This window comes from Microtus pennsylvanicus, chromosome 4 (genome assembly GCF_037038515.1).
Source record: "Microtus pennsylvanicus isolate mMicPen1 chromosome 4, mMicPen1.hap1, whole genome shotgun sequence".
Taxonomy (NCBI): Eukaryota; Metazoa; Chordata; class Mammalia; order Rodentia; family Cricetidae; genus Microtus; species Microtus pennsylvanicus.
The window spans coordinates 84,516,911-84,532,528 of NC_134582.1; the positions used below are offsets into that span (position 1 = coordinate 84,516,911).

The 15,618-nt window shown below is 46.0% G+C and overlaps 1 protein-coding gene across 6 annotated transcripts in view; it reads right to left on the reverse strand.

Moving 5' to 3' along the window:
- Window positions 1-15,165: 15,165 nt before the first annotated feature.
- Window positions 15,166-15,618, reverse strand: part of Wnk2 (WNK lysine deficient protein kinase 2) — a 114,697-nt gene continuing 114,244 nt past the window's right edge. For all 6 annotated transcript variants that reach the window (XM_075969700.1, XM_075969698.1, XM_075969694.1 and 3 more), the window contains one exon: window positions 15,166-15,361. In XM_075969700.1, coding sequence (XP_075825815.1) covers window positions 15,336-15,361 — 26 coding nt within the window. In that variant the 3' untranslated portion in view covers window positions 15,166-15,335. The remainder of the gene's footprint in view (window positions 15,362-15,618) is intronic.

A 15,618-nucleotide genomic window follows, 5' to 3' on the forward strand; every position in this document is an offset into this window, starting at 1 on the left:
AGCTGAATGGCCAAAAGCAAGGCAGGAGAAAGGAGAGGCAGGGCTGGCAGGCAGAGAGAATAAATAGAAAGAGAAATCTGGGTGGAGGAAATCAGGACAGGAGAAGGAGAGAGGAAACCAGGGGCTAGCCATGGAGTAAAAAGTAAAGAAAGGTATATAGAGTAGAGAAAGATAAAAGCCCAGAGGCAAAAGGAAGACTGGATAATTTAAGAGAAGCAGACAAGAAACAAGCCAAGTTAAGATTAGGCAAACATAAGTAAGAATAACACTCTGCGTGATTTATTTGGGAGCCAGGAAAGCCCGTGAGTAAAGAGTAAAAACAGCCAACTATGTTTTTCCTTTTCTTGAACACACACGTGGTGGTTTGAATGTGGGCTGCCCTTCACAGGTCCAAGTGCTTGAACACTTGGTCCCCAGCTGATGGCTCGGTTCTGGAAGATTGTAGAATCTTCAGGAGATGAAGCCCCGGAAGGAAGCAGCCACTGGGGATGGGCCTTATAGTCTCATTATTCAGTCCCATTTCCTGTCTGCTCTCTGTTTCCTGCTTCAAGATGTGAGGCCTCGGTTTTATTCTCTTGCCACCATGGTACCCCCACGTGCAGTGCCTTCCCCTCCAGGATGGACTCTAACTCCTCAAACTGTGAACACAAAAAAGGAAAGGAAGGGAGGGAGGGAGGAAGGGAGGGAGGAAGAAAAAGAGGAAGGAGGAAAGAAAGAAAGAAAGAAAGAAAGGAAGGAAGGAAGGAAGGAAGGAAGAGAAAGGAAGGAAGGAAGGAAAAGAAAAACCTTTCTCCTCTAATTTGTCAAGTATTTGGTCACAGCAATGAAAAAAGCAACTAATACGGAAAGGAAACTTTAGGAGAGAGGTTTTGCAGCTTGAGTACTCATTGTTGGTGCTGCAGCATCTTTGCACCAATATTCTTGCACATTGTTGTCTTAATAATATAATACAACCAAGTTTGAATGTATGAATATGCATTTACATATATGGCCTGTATAGAGTCATTTATTTTTTATTTTGAAAGAATTATGAATTTGCAGAATAGACAGAAGCAGATTTTTAAAAAGCTTGCCCCAAAGCCAGGTGGTGGTGGTGATCGCCTTTAATCCCAGCACTCGGGAGGCAGAGACAGGTGGATCTCTGTGAGTTCGAGGCCAGCCTGGTCTACAAGAGCTAGTTCCGGACAGGCTCCAAAGCTACAGAGAAACCCTGTCTCAAAAAAATAATAAATAAATAAATAAATAAGGCTTGTCCTGAATCACTTGAAAATAACCTGTCACATGACACTCCTCCCTGACCCTGAATATTTAATACCTCTTTCCCCCACACAAGGACAGTTTCTTCTACTATTTAAAACAGCCGAGATTCACAGTGCTAAGTCATAACACCTAGTTCTCAGAACCCATTCACATTTTGCCATTTGTCCTATTCATGTCCTTGGCAGCCAGTCGCTCTGTATCAGGTCTCAGCAATGACTCTGCAAGTTCCAAACACAGCAGAGGTGGCCTATGGCAAGCTGGCCAGGGGGCATCTTGAGGGGCAGGAGTGCACTAAGCCCCAGAGACATATGGCTGTCCTATCTCCACTGCTGAACAAGGCAGCTGCTGGGGACAGCTGGGACTTGGTTGCCTAAGCCCCACAATCTGCAGCTGCCCAGAAGCTTGTGACCTGGAGATTATTCTGAGTGACAGCTGCCACTCCAAACTTTCTGATATGTTTCCAAACTGCCAGTCTGCCACCCCACCTACACTCTTACTCGAGGTCTTCCCTCAGGGTTACTTAAAAACACAGATTAGAGCTCTTGAGGGAGGGTCTAAGAAGTTTTTGTTTGTTTTACCATAGCCTTTATTAAATATATTTTATATTCTGACTGAATTCACACAAATAAATATCAAAGCCATTGAAAGCAAAGTCCAGGGAAAGAAGATTCAGTTAATCCTTCTTACTGTCTATTCTTTCTTACTGTTTTACTGTTAGACTTTTCTCTTATGTGCATGAATGTTCCTCCTGCATGTATGTATGTGTGCCTTATGCATGCCTAGTGTCCTTGGAGGTCAGAAGAGGGCATCAGATCGCTTGGAACTGGAGTTACAGACAGTTGTGAGCAAGCATGTGGGCTCCGGGGATTGAACCCAGGTTCTCTGTGAGTGCAATAAGTGTCTTAAACTACTGAGCCATCTCTCCAGCCCCTATTTTATCTGATTTTTAAACATCTATGTGTTGTTGTATATGTGTAGCGTGTGCCTGTGAAGGCAAAGGTCAAAGCTGGGTGTTTTGCCTTCATCATACTTGCAACCTTTATTTTATTAAATATTTTTTGGTTTTGTTTATCTTTTTTTATTTACTTATTTATTTATTATGTATACAATATTCATTCTGCATTATGCCTGAAGGCCAGAAGAGGGCACCAGACCTCATTACAGATGGTTGTGAGCCACCATGTGGTTGCTGGGTATTGAACTCAGGACCTTTGGAAGAGCAGGCAATGCTCTTAACCTCTGAGCCATCTCTCCAGCCCTGTTTATCGTTTCTTAATTTCTCGAGACAGGGTATCTCTGTGTGACCACTGTGGCTATCCTGGAACTCGCTTGTAGACCAGGCTGGCCTCGAAATCATGGCAATTTTTTTTCCTTTTTGAGTGCTAGGAACCACATTGGACAAGTCCCGCACTACTCAGCTAAATCTCCAGGGCAAATATTTTTATTACATTGACTTTACTGATTTTGGTGGAATCAGAGTTGGTGTGGTGTGTGGATACCAGGTCATGAATGTAAAGGTCATAGAACATTGTTTTTTAAAGATTTATTTACTTATTATGTATAGTGTTTTGCCTGCATGCATGCCTACACACCAGAAGAGGGCACCAGATCTCATTATAGATGGTTGTGAGCCACCATGCACTTGCTGGGAGTTGAACTCAGGACCTCTGGAAAAGCAGTCAGTGCTCTTAACCTTTGAGCCATCTCTCCAGCACCATCAGATTTGCGGCACTGGACACCTTTGGCCACTGAGCTGGCGGAATGGGTGGCGGGTGGTTCTGTGCCTACTGTTTCCAGGAGAGAGAGAAGGAGCTAGGGCTCTTCTGAGTTGGTTTTCTGACATGAGCACCCCCTGTACCTTTCCTGTTGACAGCTACTGACCATCTGGGAGCAGCCAGCTGTGTTCCCCAAGAGGTTGTCACCCACATGGCTGTTGTTTGTCTCTGGGAATTATAAGATAAGGAGGTCATTGGACTGGCTTCTGTTGAACAGCTGCATCAACAACCTTGGTCTCAAACAGCCACGCTCCTGTCTCTAGACAGAGTACTTTTCTAGGCATCTCTCTCTGACTCACTCTACTCTCTCTCCTTCAAGGGTTTTCATATCACTCAGAGCCCTCCCTCTTTCACGCTGCCTCTAGATTGGTCTTTGCTAATAGCCTCCCATTTGTCCAGGTTTCCATGGTTTCTGTTACCTGTGGTCAACTCTGGTCAGAAAATGGAAAATTTTCATGGTAAATTGCAGAAGCTAACAATTTCTGAGTTTGAAATTGTCCACCATTCTGAGCGGTATGATGAAGTTTCACACTTGTCCCATTTAGGTTTAGTCATTCTTTTGTCTAGTGTGCCCGTGCTGTGTGCAATACCTGCCCGTCAGTCATGTCAGAGCCATGTGTACAATTAGATTGATTGTTGTGGCAACACATCCTTATGTTCAAGTTATTCATATTTTATTTAATAATGACCATAAAGTGCAAATTTTATTACATACTTTTTCCTTTGAGACACGGTCTCCTATAGACGGGCCCAGCCTCAAACCTAATATGTAGCCAAATATGACCGTGAATGCTTTTCATTTTTATTTACTATTATTGTGTATGGACATGATATGTGTGTAGAGGTCGCCATATGGGGGACAACTTGTAGAATTGATCCTCTCCTTGCAGAAGCCTTCCTCTCTTCCTTTAAGGGACCAAACTCAGGTTGTCAGACTTGTGGGACAAGCATTTTACCCATTGAATCAACTCACAGGCCCAGTTCCTTGAACGCTTGATCCTCTTGTAGTTGAACTGTGCACCCTTGGGATAAAGGCTATGGCTGTGTTTACTTCTTACCTTTCGTTTTGGATCAGATACTGAGTGAGGTGTATGCTACATGCACCATGTTTTTTCTCTTGGGAGTGCTAAGGATGGGAGCTGAACCTTGTATATTAGCTGAGCATTTGCTACCACGCTACACCCCAGTCACGGGTCTAACCCGCTTGAAGTAGTGTAATGAACGAAGTTCATATTGTTCACAGAAACAGTTGAATGAGGCCTTGTTAGTCTCTGGTGGGGGGGAGTGAAGGCAAGGGAAATCGGAATTATGTGGGGGCTGGTGTTTGGCGGCCAGAGAATGCCACATGCAAGCCTCCCTCACGAGCCACTCTGCCCTGCTGAACTTATGAGCTCTCACTTCTGATGCAGGGACTGGATGCCTGGGCTCTGGCTGTACCAGAGTTGCCGTGACCTCACTCCTAGCATCACACGGCCATTTTGGCGCCTCTCCTACGGGGGTTATCCACTCAGTGACTTTCCCTTTGAAGGCGACAGTTTATCAGGAGTCTGTGTGGGAGCTGAGAAGCTGACACCTGCAGAGTCACCACAGAGTGACTGCCCCAGCCACAGTGTGCTGGCCCACGTGCTGGACCCATTGCCAGAAGCCAGAGAGCAGCCGCTCTGCTGCCTAAGTCCCTCTCTATAGATTGCACTTATCCTCCTGGACCACACAGTGGTTGGCAGCCGCTTAATTCATGTTTCTGAATTACTCTGAGAATCCATAATGAAAAGCTCTACAGACATTTAAAAGAAAACATTCTCGGGGCAACATAATACAACAGATTATAGCAAGACCAGCTTTTCCTTTTTAAACAAAAATTTAACCTCTTCAATCATCGTTTAATATGCTAAAAGCAATTTCTTGGAGATGCAGAAGTACTGCAAGAAATGAGTTGTTCTGTGATCTAAACAGCAGTCCCCAGGGACCCAGCCTGGCATCAGGCTGTTACGAGTCACTCTCTTGGACCTTCTCCTTCAGTCCTGCAGTGAGTGGGGGGGGGGGCATAGGTGTGGGGGTGATGGGGGTGGGGTGGAGGGTGGGGGTAGGAAGGGGGTGGAATTGGGTGGGGGCTAAGGGTTGGTGGGGTAGTGGGATGGGGGTAGGGGAATGGGGATGGGGAATGGGGGGAGAGTGGGGAGGAGATGGACGCAGCTGACCCTGCTGGAGTTCTGTCAGCTGATCCCAGCCAGGCTCAGGCTGGAGCATTTGCGAGCTGGCAGATGCTTTTGATGCCTTCAAGTGGGATGACTTGAAGGTAGAGGAAACCTGCCTGTAGGCCCAGGTCACAGGAAGTGCTTTCCTCTGCTCTTTCTAGGAGACAGTTCTGTCTCAGTGATCTATTCCTGAGGCATGAATAGTAAACAAGGCTCACAAATACATGGACGATGAGAGTCCTCCAGGTATGAACAAGGGTCCCTAATACATGGACAATGAGAGTCCTCCAGGTGTGGACAAGGGTCCCGGACACATGGACGGTGAGAGTGCTCCAGATGTAATCATGAAGGAAGGCGTCTGAATCCCCAGATGAAGCCAAACGCAGGAACATACATCTGTTAATCCCAGCATGCCTAAGGCGAAGCAGGAGGTGGAGACTGGAGGGTCCCCACAACTCTGTGGGCCAACTAACCATGAACAACAGAGCCTCAAGATGGAAAGTAAGCCCCTGCACCCAAAGGTTGACCTCTGACCTCCACACATGAACTACAGCACACATAATACAAACGTGTATGCACATACACTACACATACATATATCATATATACACACATAGCACACATACATGTCCACAGGAAATTGCCCAGTGTCAGGTATTTTCTCACAGCAGCACAGAGAACGAGAAGACCTTGCTTTGGCCCTACCTCACGTGACCTGTAGCAGGTCCACCTGATGAGCTGCCTGTGCTGGCCCCGAATGCTCATGGGACTTTCTCTGTCGCAGTACACAGCTTTGGCATGGCCAGCATGTGACAGGGACAGCCAGGTGCTGGAGATGCCCAGCAAGGGGGTCCGTCTCAGAGACTCTTTGTCCACATATATACTTGAGAACTTTCTGGAGCCTGGGTTCAGAGGCCACAATGAGATCTTGCTGGAGGCCAGAGCTTCTCGTGGGGGTGTCCACAAAGCCATAGGCATTAGAATCCCAGCAGCCAGTCTGCCTTTTTCTTCCTGAGCACCACAGCCAGCCAGTTCCCTAAAGACAGCTCCTGTCCCCTTTAAAAGTTCAACACAAACTAAAATGATCAGGAAGGCCTGTGGCCTGCTCAGGGTGCGGACTGGAGGTCTCTGACTGGTAGAGAATCCAGCCCATGGGTTCCCTGGAAGCTTCGGTGTTTGAAATCAGGGCAATTAACAGCCCAACTCGCACCTCTGACAAGAAACAGAATCCAATTACTGTTTTACTTGATTAGCATCGACTCTTCCTGGTGGGGGAGGGGCTGCTTTTGCTAATGGCTCCAAGGCACCGAGCACAAACACATCATTTTCTCCTGCTGATTGCTGACCACATAATTGCACAAAAAAGAGCAACAGCTTGTAAGGACAAGATAATTACAAGCCCATTCCCGCACTTTCGAGAAGTTTTCAAAATATACTCTGCAATTATTTTTAGTCCTTTCCAAACACCTCTGGAAAGAAATGGCATCAGTCCCCGAGGGATGTTTTGTCAAGGGCCCTGAGCAGCATCTCCTCCATGGGATTCCTGAGGATAACTGTGGGTGCCCTTAGGCACGTCCACACTCCGGTTATGACAGTTTGGAACGTGCATCACACAGAGAGCAAAGGAATTTCTGTATAGGAATGAGAGGTGTCTCTCTGGGCAAAGAAAGAACGTGACGAAACCTCATGAAGTCTTTGATGGTTCAGCCAGAGTTGCAGGCCGGGCTGGCTTCCATGGGGAATGCAGTGCCTCTCTGCCGGGGCCAACGCAGAGGCCTTGTATACCAGCTTCGATCTGTAAACAGTGTCATGCCTACTCGGGGGAAACGTTCAAATAGATACAATCTAGAGAAAGAATATCACGGAATGATGAATCCCGAGAAGGCAAGGACAAGTTCTGGCAATGGCCAGCTAATGGACTGTTATAGTTTGACTCTAGAATATTCCCCGAAGGTATTTATGTTTAAGATGTGTTCCTTGTTAGAACGGCTGGAATGTGGAATGGCCCCCACAGCCTGAGCGGGTGAACAGTTGATTCTCAGCTGGTGGTGCAGGCTGCTTAGGACATTGTGGAACCGTTGGGTGTTGGGAGCGTTTATCACAAGCTATGGTGGACCATGATGCAATTATAGCAATTGATAACTCAGTTGTCAACCCACCTGAGAAATTATTCAAAGCCAGCAGGGCGCAGACTCTGAAAACTGTTGCTTTTATCTGTAATTTCGCTTGTGCAGTAGCAGCTATGATATCTCCCCATTACCATGCATTTTCATGTCATGATTACATCTCAGTCTTATGGGCACACATATTTGTGGATGGTCAGAAAGATGGTTTCTCTCTACACTGAGTTCTCCACATTACAGTGAGAAATTTAGAAGCCTGTTCTCTATCATTAGCCTTACTGAAGGAGCAAGCTGGCCAGACATGCGTCCTTCTGGTCAAATCACAAAAGGAACTTTGACTTATGAAATTGTAGGCGTCTGGCCTTGTAAGACGTAAGCTTTCAGAGGACTTATGATAAATTAGGGCGGTATTGCAGATGTCTGTCCTTGTTCTGTCTTAGTCCTTCAAGAGACCAATAGCACCTACCTGACTAACCATGTCCAGACATTAGTAATCAACTTAAGAAATGTAAAATAATGCACGCCCTCTTTGCCTTTTCCTTAGCTCTCTCAATGGGTTAGTTTTATCCTTTGTAACCTATAGCGGCCCCTTTAAAAGATGACCAGGATCTCCTCACAGCTGCAGCTGTGGTTAGCTACAAACTAGCTGATAAGTTTTGCTACATATCTTCCAAGAATGCCTGTGTCCCTGAGAATTTTCCTTGTAGTTTTTTTTAAAGGTATTTATTATGTATACAGTGTTCTGCTTGCATGACAGAAGAGGGCACCAGATCTCATTCTAGATGGTTATGAGCCACCGTGTGGTTGCTGGGAATTGAACTCAGGACCTCTAGAAGAGCAGCAGGTGCTCTTAACCTCTGAGCCATCTCTCCAGCCCCTCCTTGTAGCTTTTCATATTACAAGTTGCTAATGGATATATATTTGAAAATTTGTTACGGCAGAAGAAATAGATTGAGAAGAAGTAAGATGGAGGAGAAGGAGGAGAAGAAGAAGGGATGTAGAGTAATTAGAACAAGAATGAATTGGAACAGGGTATTATAACAGAAAAGTTGAAATTAGAATTGAGGCAGAGAATTTGAGCAAAGAAATTATAAATAATTAGGAGAAAGAATGTGAGAGGAGATTCTTTTCCTACAGCCATCAGACTTTAGTTCCTATGCTTATTGTGCCCTCTCTTTTTGAACCCTGAGTGAAAGCCTTTAAAGCAGGTCCTGTAAGGTTTTCAATAATTGGGACTATGGTGTCACTTGGGGACGAGTATCACTAGAGGTGGCCTTGGAGGTGATGTCTACTTCTTATTCCAGCCCAACCTCTCTGTGTCTTGTCTGCCATGGCATGAGCGAGCCATCCTGATGAATTGCTCATGGACACAGATTAAGCTGCCTTAGCCACCACGCTCTTACTGCCGCGAAAGTCATTAAAAACAAAAACATCCTCCCTTAAGTAGCTTCAGTCTAGGGTTCGAGAACCATGACAAATTAACTGCTACACCTAAGGCACTGTTGGGAGATGATGGAGCCTTTAGGAGGCAGGGCCTAGCAGAAGAATGTGTGTGTGTGCATGTGTGTGTGTGTCTGTGCGCTGTGCATGTGTGTCTGTGTGCTGTATGTGTGTATCAGAGGTCAATTTGGGGTGTCTTTTTCAGTTGCTTTGCACCTTCCTTTTTGAGAGAGGGTCTCTCACTGATCCTGGAACTCCTCAATTCTGCTAGACTGGCTGGCCAGTGACCCAAAGGCTCCTCTTGTCTGCCTTCCCAGTGCTGGAACCACGGGTGCATGCCACACCAAGCTTTTTTTTTTTTTTTTTAAAAATGGGTGCTGGCAATCAAATTCAGGTCCTCATGCTTGAATGGTAAGCAAGTTGCCCACTGAGTCAACTCCCCACGCCAATGGGAATTTGTAGGCCAATGGGGTACCATTGTAGGAGACTTTGGACGCTTCCTCTCAGCTGTTCAGAGATAAGACATTTTGTTTCTCAATATGCTCCCCATCTGCCTTGCTTCAGGTCCCAAAGCCTGGAACCCCTGTCATAAATGCAACATCTAGAACTAAGAGCCAAAATAAGCCCTCTCCCCATCTAAGCTGATGTCCCCAGGTCTTTGGCCATTATTACTTGCTTTCTCTATCACCTGTAATGACCTGACTCGTGTTTTTCAATCCACACACTGGAGTCCCAGACTCCCTTCCCCCATCCCTCAGAATGTGAAGTATTTGGACAAGCCAAGTGAATTCAGGGAGATGTGGCCATAGACAAAAACGTGACGTATTTGGAGACAGGCTTTGAAGAACTAAGCCAAAATGAGGCCACGACAGTAAGCCCTATCTCATCTGCCTGGCATCTTTATAGGAAGAGATTGAGCCAGACATGCATACAGACCAACCAAGTGAAGAAACAGGGAGAAAGAAAGCTCTGGACTCAACCCTGAAGGTGTGTGTGGGATGCTGAAGGGTGACCATTTTATGAAGGCGTAACACATACAAGCTATAACACCCAACATGTACCATTCGGTAAAGCTTGACATGTGCACGCACGGGAGAAAGCTCAGTGTCCAAGTTTAACTTTCCCCCTTCTCTTCCAAATGCGTCCTCATGCCCTGTCTCCCCCGCCCCAAGCCCTCCCAGACAATTTTGGATCAGCTCTCATCAGTACAATCAGTTTGTATTTTCTCTTACTGGACATACAGGGGTTTGAGGCACGGGACCCTTTTGAGTGGGGCCTCCTTCATTTGGATATGATTCCCTCGAGATTGGCAGTGTCGTCTGTCGCACAGGTGAGAAGCTTGTTTCTCCGCATTGCTGCACAGCATAGGCATGTAAGGCTGGCCCGCCATGTGCTCATGGCTTTGTCCGCCAACCTCTGGCATAGTTAAATTGTTTCCAGTTCTTGGTCATCACAGTTCATGAGAACATTCGTTCCGTGGGGAATGAAGATCCCTGCTTTGTAATGGTGAGCACTGGAGGCTCAGAGCAGCTTTTGCAAAGCAGCTTATTTTAGGATCTTGCAAGGTGGGCACCGATGCAGACAAGCGACTGGCCAAGGAATGAGCACAGGGAGCATTTATAGCCCTGAACACAGGTCTCTCCCTCCTGTCCTCATTGACTGAGTACTCCGGGTACAATCTTCCATGTCAACTGCCACTAACAGCTGTCTACTTCTCAACAAAGATCTCTTGTGGGTTTATCTCTGCACGCCTATGGAGATCCAAGGAGAATTTTAAGAGTTGGTCCTCTCCTTCCACCATAGGTTTGAACTCAGGTTGTCAGACTCAAGCAGCAATAAGTCATCCTGCCAGCACTTTCTATTGTAAACCTTGTAATTATGAATGTGCACGGTATGTGTGACTTCATTTTAGTGGGCAACAATTCAACAGTCTTTTAGAAACGTCTATGGGGCCAGGCACTTTACCTACCGAGTCATTGCTCTGACCCCAGATTTAATATCTTTGTATAGCTTCTTAAGGTAGAAAATGAAACCATTGCTTTAATCTTTCTTTCTTTTCCCATATACATTCTTTAAAAATATTTTTAATTAGAATCTGGAAAGATGGTTCAGAAGTTAAGAGCACTGGCTACTCTTGCAGAAGACACGGGTTCAATTCCCAGCACCCACAAGGTCATTCACAACCATCGGTAACTCCAGTCCCAGGGGAGTTGATGCCCTTACCTGACCTCTGTGGACACCAGAGAAACATGCAAGCAGAACACTCATTCACATGAAATAAAATAAACACATCTAAAACATAATTATGCTTGTGTATGTGTATGCATGCGTGTGTGTGTGTGTGTGCTTGCATGCCATGGTGCATGTGTGGAGGCCAAAATACAACTTGGGGTAATTAGGTTTTTTCCTTCTACCCTGAGGGTACTGGAATTAAACTCAGGCCACCAGGCTCAGCAAGTATCTTTGACCACTGGGCTCTCACTGGTTCTTGTTTACATCCTCAATGCTGGAAACCCCTCCCTAGGGCAGCCTTTGAACTGGGCTTTGTTCCTTCTTTCCATATTTCCTTCTTTTCTCCTCCTTCCCTTTTCTTTCTGCAACACTGGGGGTTAAATCCAGGGCTTTGTAAGTTTCGCAAGTGCTCCACCACTAAGCTAAAAACCTAGACCTTTTTTTTCTCTTAATTATGAGATAAAGTCTTACTAAGAGGCCTAGGCAGGCCTTGACCTTGAGATCCCTCTGCCTTAACCCTAGAGTCTGTTGGGATTCTAGGCCTTTTCAAGTAGCAGAGTTCATTTTCATTTTAATGAATTTTTTGTTTCTATTCTCACTCCTGCTTTCTTCAGTTCATAGGCCATTTGGAAGTGCATTATTTCATTTCCAAATACTTGTGTATTTCATAGTGAATCATTGTTTTCAAACTTCATTCTCTATTGGTCAGGGAACATTTGTTCATGCGACTTGACTTCTTTAAAATGTGTTATCAGAAATATTTAATGTGCCACTCCCTTGTGTGCCCCACAATATGATCTATCTTCATACACAGGTCATGTGAACATAAGAGACACTGTGCTCAGCTGGGAGGACACCTGTGACTGAGCATGGGCCACTGGGTGAGGCTCTGGGTTCAGTCTCAACAACCAAAGGAAAAGTAGGGAAGAGTAGAGGGAAAGGGGGAAGGAAAGGAAGGGAGGAGGGGAAGTGGGAGTGTGTCTGCGATAAAACATCCCAGAAATATCAATAGGGCTTTTATGTGTAAGGTCAGAAGTTGTGTTCAAGTCTTCTATATTCTCAGAGGCAGCCATGGTCACTCCCCAGACACAGGATGGCTTTCCACCCAAATGCTGTCTAGATATTGAGTGCGGTGACCACATGTATACACACACATACACCAAGAAGACACAAAGAGGCTTGTTAACCCACAAAATGAGGCTTTCTAGAACAGGATGCCTTCTTAGTAGGTCCCAAGTTGACAGGACAAGGAGAAAATACTGGCTATGGGCTTTCGCAGTGCTCAGGTCAGGGAAAGCTGAGGACATGTAGGAGGGGGCTATATTTGATGGGATCCTTTACTGCTACCAATGGAGAAACAGTCATGCTGTCCTCTCAGCCTTCCCAGATAGGTGGCAGAAGGAAAGAAGGAAGAGGTGAGGCATTAGACACTGGGCCAGACTCTTGGTCTGATGTGACTTCTTCTTGTCCTGTTCATTATTAAACTAGAAACCAAAATGATTATCATGGGTTTCTCTTTTGCAGTTTGTCAGTTTTGCTCACATAGTTCGAAGCACTGTCATTAGGCACACGGACATTTGGAACTTAGTGAGTTGACCCTTTTGTTATTGTGAAATGGTTCTTTTAACTGGCAATAAGAGTTACTGTCAAAACTGCATTGATGAGACCCACACATGCCTCCTTCGTTTGGTTAGCGTTAGGATGGTATGGCCATGATTGCCTTTTACTTTTGTGTGTCCATCTACCAGAGCCACTTCCACCTCCCCTCGTTGGGATGGTGAACCCGTGTTCACTTTTACCTTATCCTTTGTCTTTATATTTGAGGCATTAAAAAAAACTATAGGCAACATGTCTGAGTCATGCTGTTAATTTTTTAGTTTTCCAGACAGGGTTTCTCTGTGTAGCCCTGGCTATCCTAAAACTTGCTCTGTAGACCAGGCTGGCCTCAAACTCACAAAGAACCACCTGTCTCTGCCTCCCGAGTGCTGGTATTAAAGGTGTGCGCCGACACCACCACCAGGCTGAATCCTGCTGTTTATTTAAATCTAATATTTCTTACAACAGTATATGTGTGTGTGTGTATATGTGTGTGTGTGTGTGTGTGTGTGTGTGTGTGTGTGTGTGTGTGTGTGTGTATGTAATTCCAAATTTGGTCATTACTAACCTATCACCTTGCTATTTGATTTTGATCTTGTCTACTCTTTGGTCCCCTTTTCCTGTGGCCCTGTGGCCTTAAATTCTAAAACAACTTCTGTAGCCCTTGGTGCCTGTCTGGCCAACTGACCCAAGTGCTGAGCAGGTGACCACTGCCCATGGTCCTGTGTAGTCTATGATTCTGCAGGAAGAAACTGCATGGGCTCCACCTCATGTTCCTATGTGGGGGCTCAGAGAAGTTGTTCCTTGCCCCGAGTTTACTATCACTGGATTTCTTCCTTCCTCCTGTTCTCTTTGTAGAATTGGTTGGTATTCACTTGTTAGCTTTAAGGTACAAGTAGAGACAAGCAAGTACAGATTGTCTCCACCTTACAAAGGACCAGTAAGCCATATTCTATATACTGAAAACTATATTCTTCTAAACTCCTACATTGAGGACCCAATCACCTTGTAACTGTATGGGGAGATGGGGACTTTATGAAAAGCAAATGCAATCCTAAGAGTGGGGTCCTTGAACTACTTTTACATGGTACTAGTAAAGAGCATCACATGAGGCTGCTATTATGTTGCTACATTTTTAATAAAATGAAAATCTCCAAATCTTAAAAAAAAGTGGGGCCCTCATCTGCTAAGACTAATATCCTATGAAGAGCACAAATGCAATCTTTCTATGCAGAGAGAGAGAGGTCATGGGGGCGCAGTGTGATGGGCACTATGTACAAACCAAGAGAGCAGCTCTACAATCTAGCTACTACGTAGGCACTTGGTCTCGGACGTCCAGCCTCTGGAACGGTGAGCGAGCTAACCAGTCTATGGTATTTTATATGGCAACCCTGAATGACCAAGTCACCATTTGCTTTTTGTTTCCTACAAGTCAAGGCTGGGCTCCCAGTCCAGGGCAATAAGTTGCTGGCGTACATGACACAGATGTAGTCTTATGACTTTGACTGCTGGGGATGTTGGCAGAATGTGAAGCTCTGTATGCCGAGGTTTCCTGGGTCTTAGAGAATCAGCTAGACCTCCAACAAGGCATACTTTAAATCTCAGGGGCGGAGCACTTGGTCATGATGGATATAAGTGACATCTAGAGATGCCAGAAACCTTAATGTCATAGCACTGTCTGAGGTCCCCAGTGGTGACACGTCTGATTATTGTGAACATACGCTCCCATGCTTGGCTGGAGCATGCCCTGAACTGCAGCTGCAGACAAGCAACACCTGGGTCCAGTTTAGTCATGTTTTGATGTTCAAAACCCTAGGAACTGTTTGAGGCCCATTTCTGTGGGCTTGCCGGGTTACTGAAAATTATCTCTACATGTCAAGGCAACTCAGAGGTCACCAGCACTTCTTTGAGGGTGCACATGAATTTACGTGTGTAGAGGCCAGAGGACACCACTTCGAACTCTCCAAGTAAGCTAGTCTGTCTATCCGACAATTTCTAGGAGTCCTTCTGTTTCTACCTCTATAGCACTGGGATTACAAGGTGGGCCACCACACCTGACCTTTTGAATACAGGTTCTGAAGATTGAACTCAGGTCAAGCATTACTGACTGAGCCACCTCCCCAGCCTGTTTTTCTGCTTTTCCATGTGAGCTTTGGACATACCCTGCCACGGGGGAATATAACTCTTCCTGAAGCTAGCGGTCCTGTCCTCCACCCCCAGGCGGCTTCAGGTTCCATGTTGACTGGGTCCTTTCCTGATGGTTCTGGAAAGCAGGCTCACTTTCAGACCTCTGCGATGCTCTTCCTTAATGGGAACGGATGACTTTGGTGTCTTTGGGCCAGAGAAAAGACCATGTGACAAGGAGCTGAGTAGGCAAAAGGGACCTTGAATCTGCGCCTGAGAAGGGGCACTGGGTGATGAGCCTCCAGGGCCTGGCAGAGAATGGGCTGAACCCTCCCCCACTGCCCTCCCCACCCTTATCTATCTCCTGCCTGCCCCCATGACCAGTGGAAAGGAGGAAGTTTGAAATACCAAAGTCCTGTCTCCCCCAAAATATGTTTTATTCTTGCATTACATTTGTGTTTCCAATTGTGAATAAAAAATGGTTAGAAAGTGGTTACAAAACAGCGTGAGTGGGCTAGAGGAGTGGCTGCCCTGGCGTCTGTCAGTTCTTCGCCTGGATGATGCAGTGTGGGCCTGGCGTAGAGGCCGGCTCAGTCGGGTTTTTCACTCTCAGGATCTAGAAAACAAAATGGCCACAGCTCACTACAGGCCTTGGAGGCACTGGCCTCACCCAAGGCTGGGCCCTGATGCCCCTGCACAGCCCTGCCTAGGCACCTTTCCCAGGGGCCAGAGCCATGCCGGGACGAGACTGTGCGTTGTACAGCGTTCTATTCTCTGCACAGAGCATGGCTGTCACCTGGTTGTCTTCTTCTAATAACAGCTAGTCACTCAGCAATGACCACCTAAGTCCGAAAAGACAAGGCCTCACCCCTG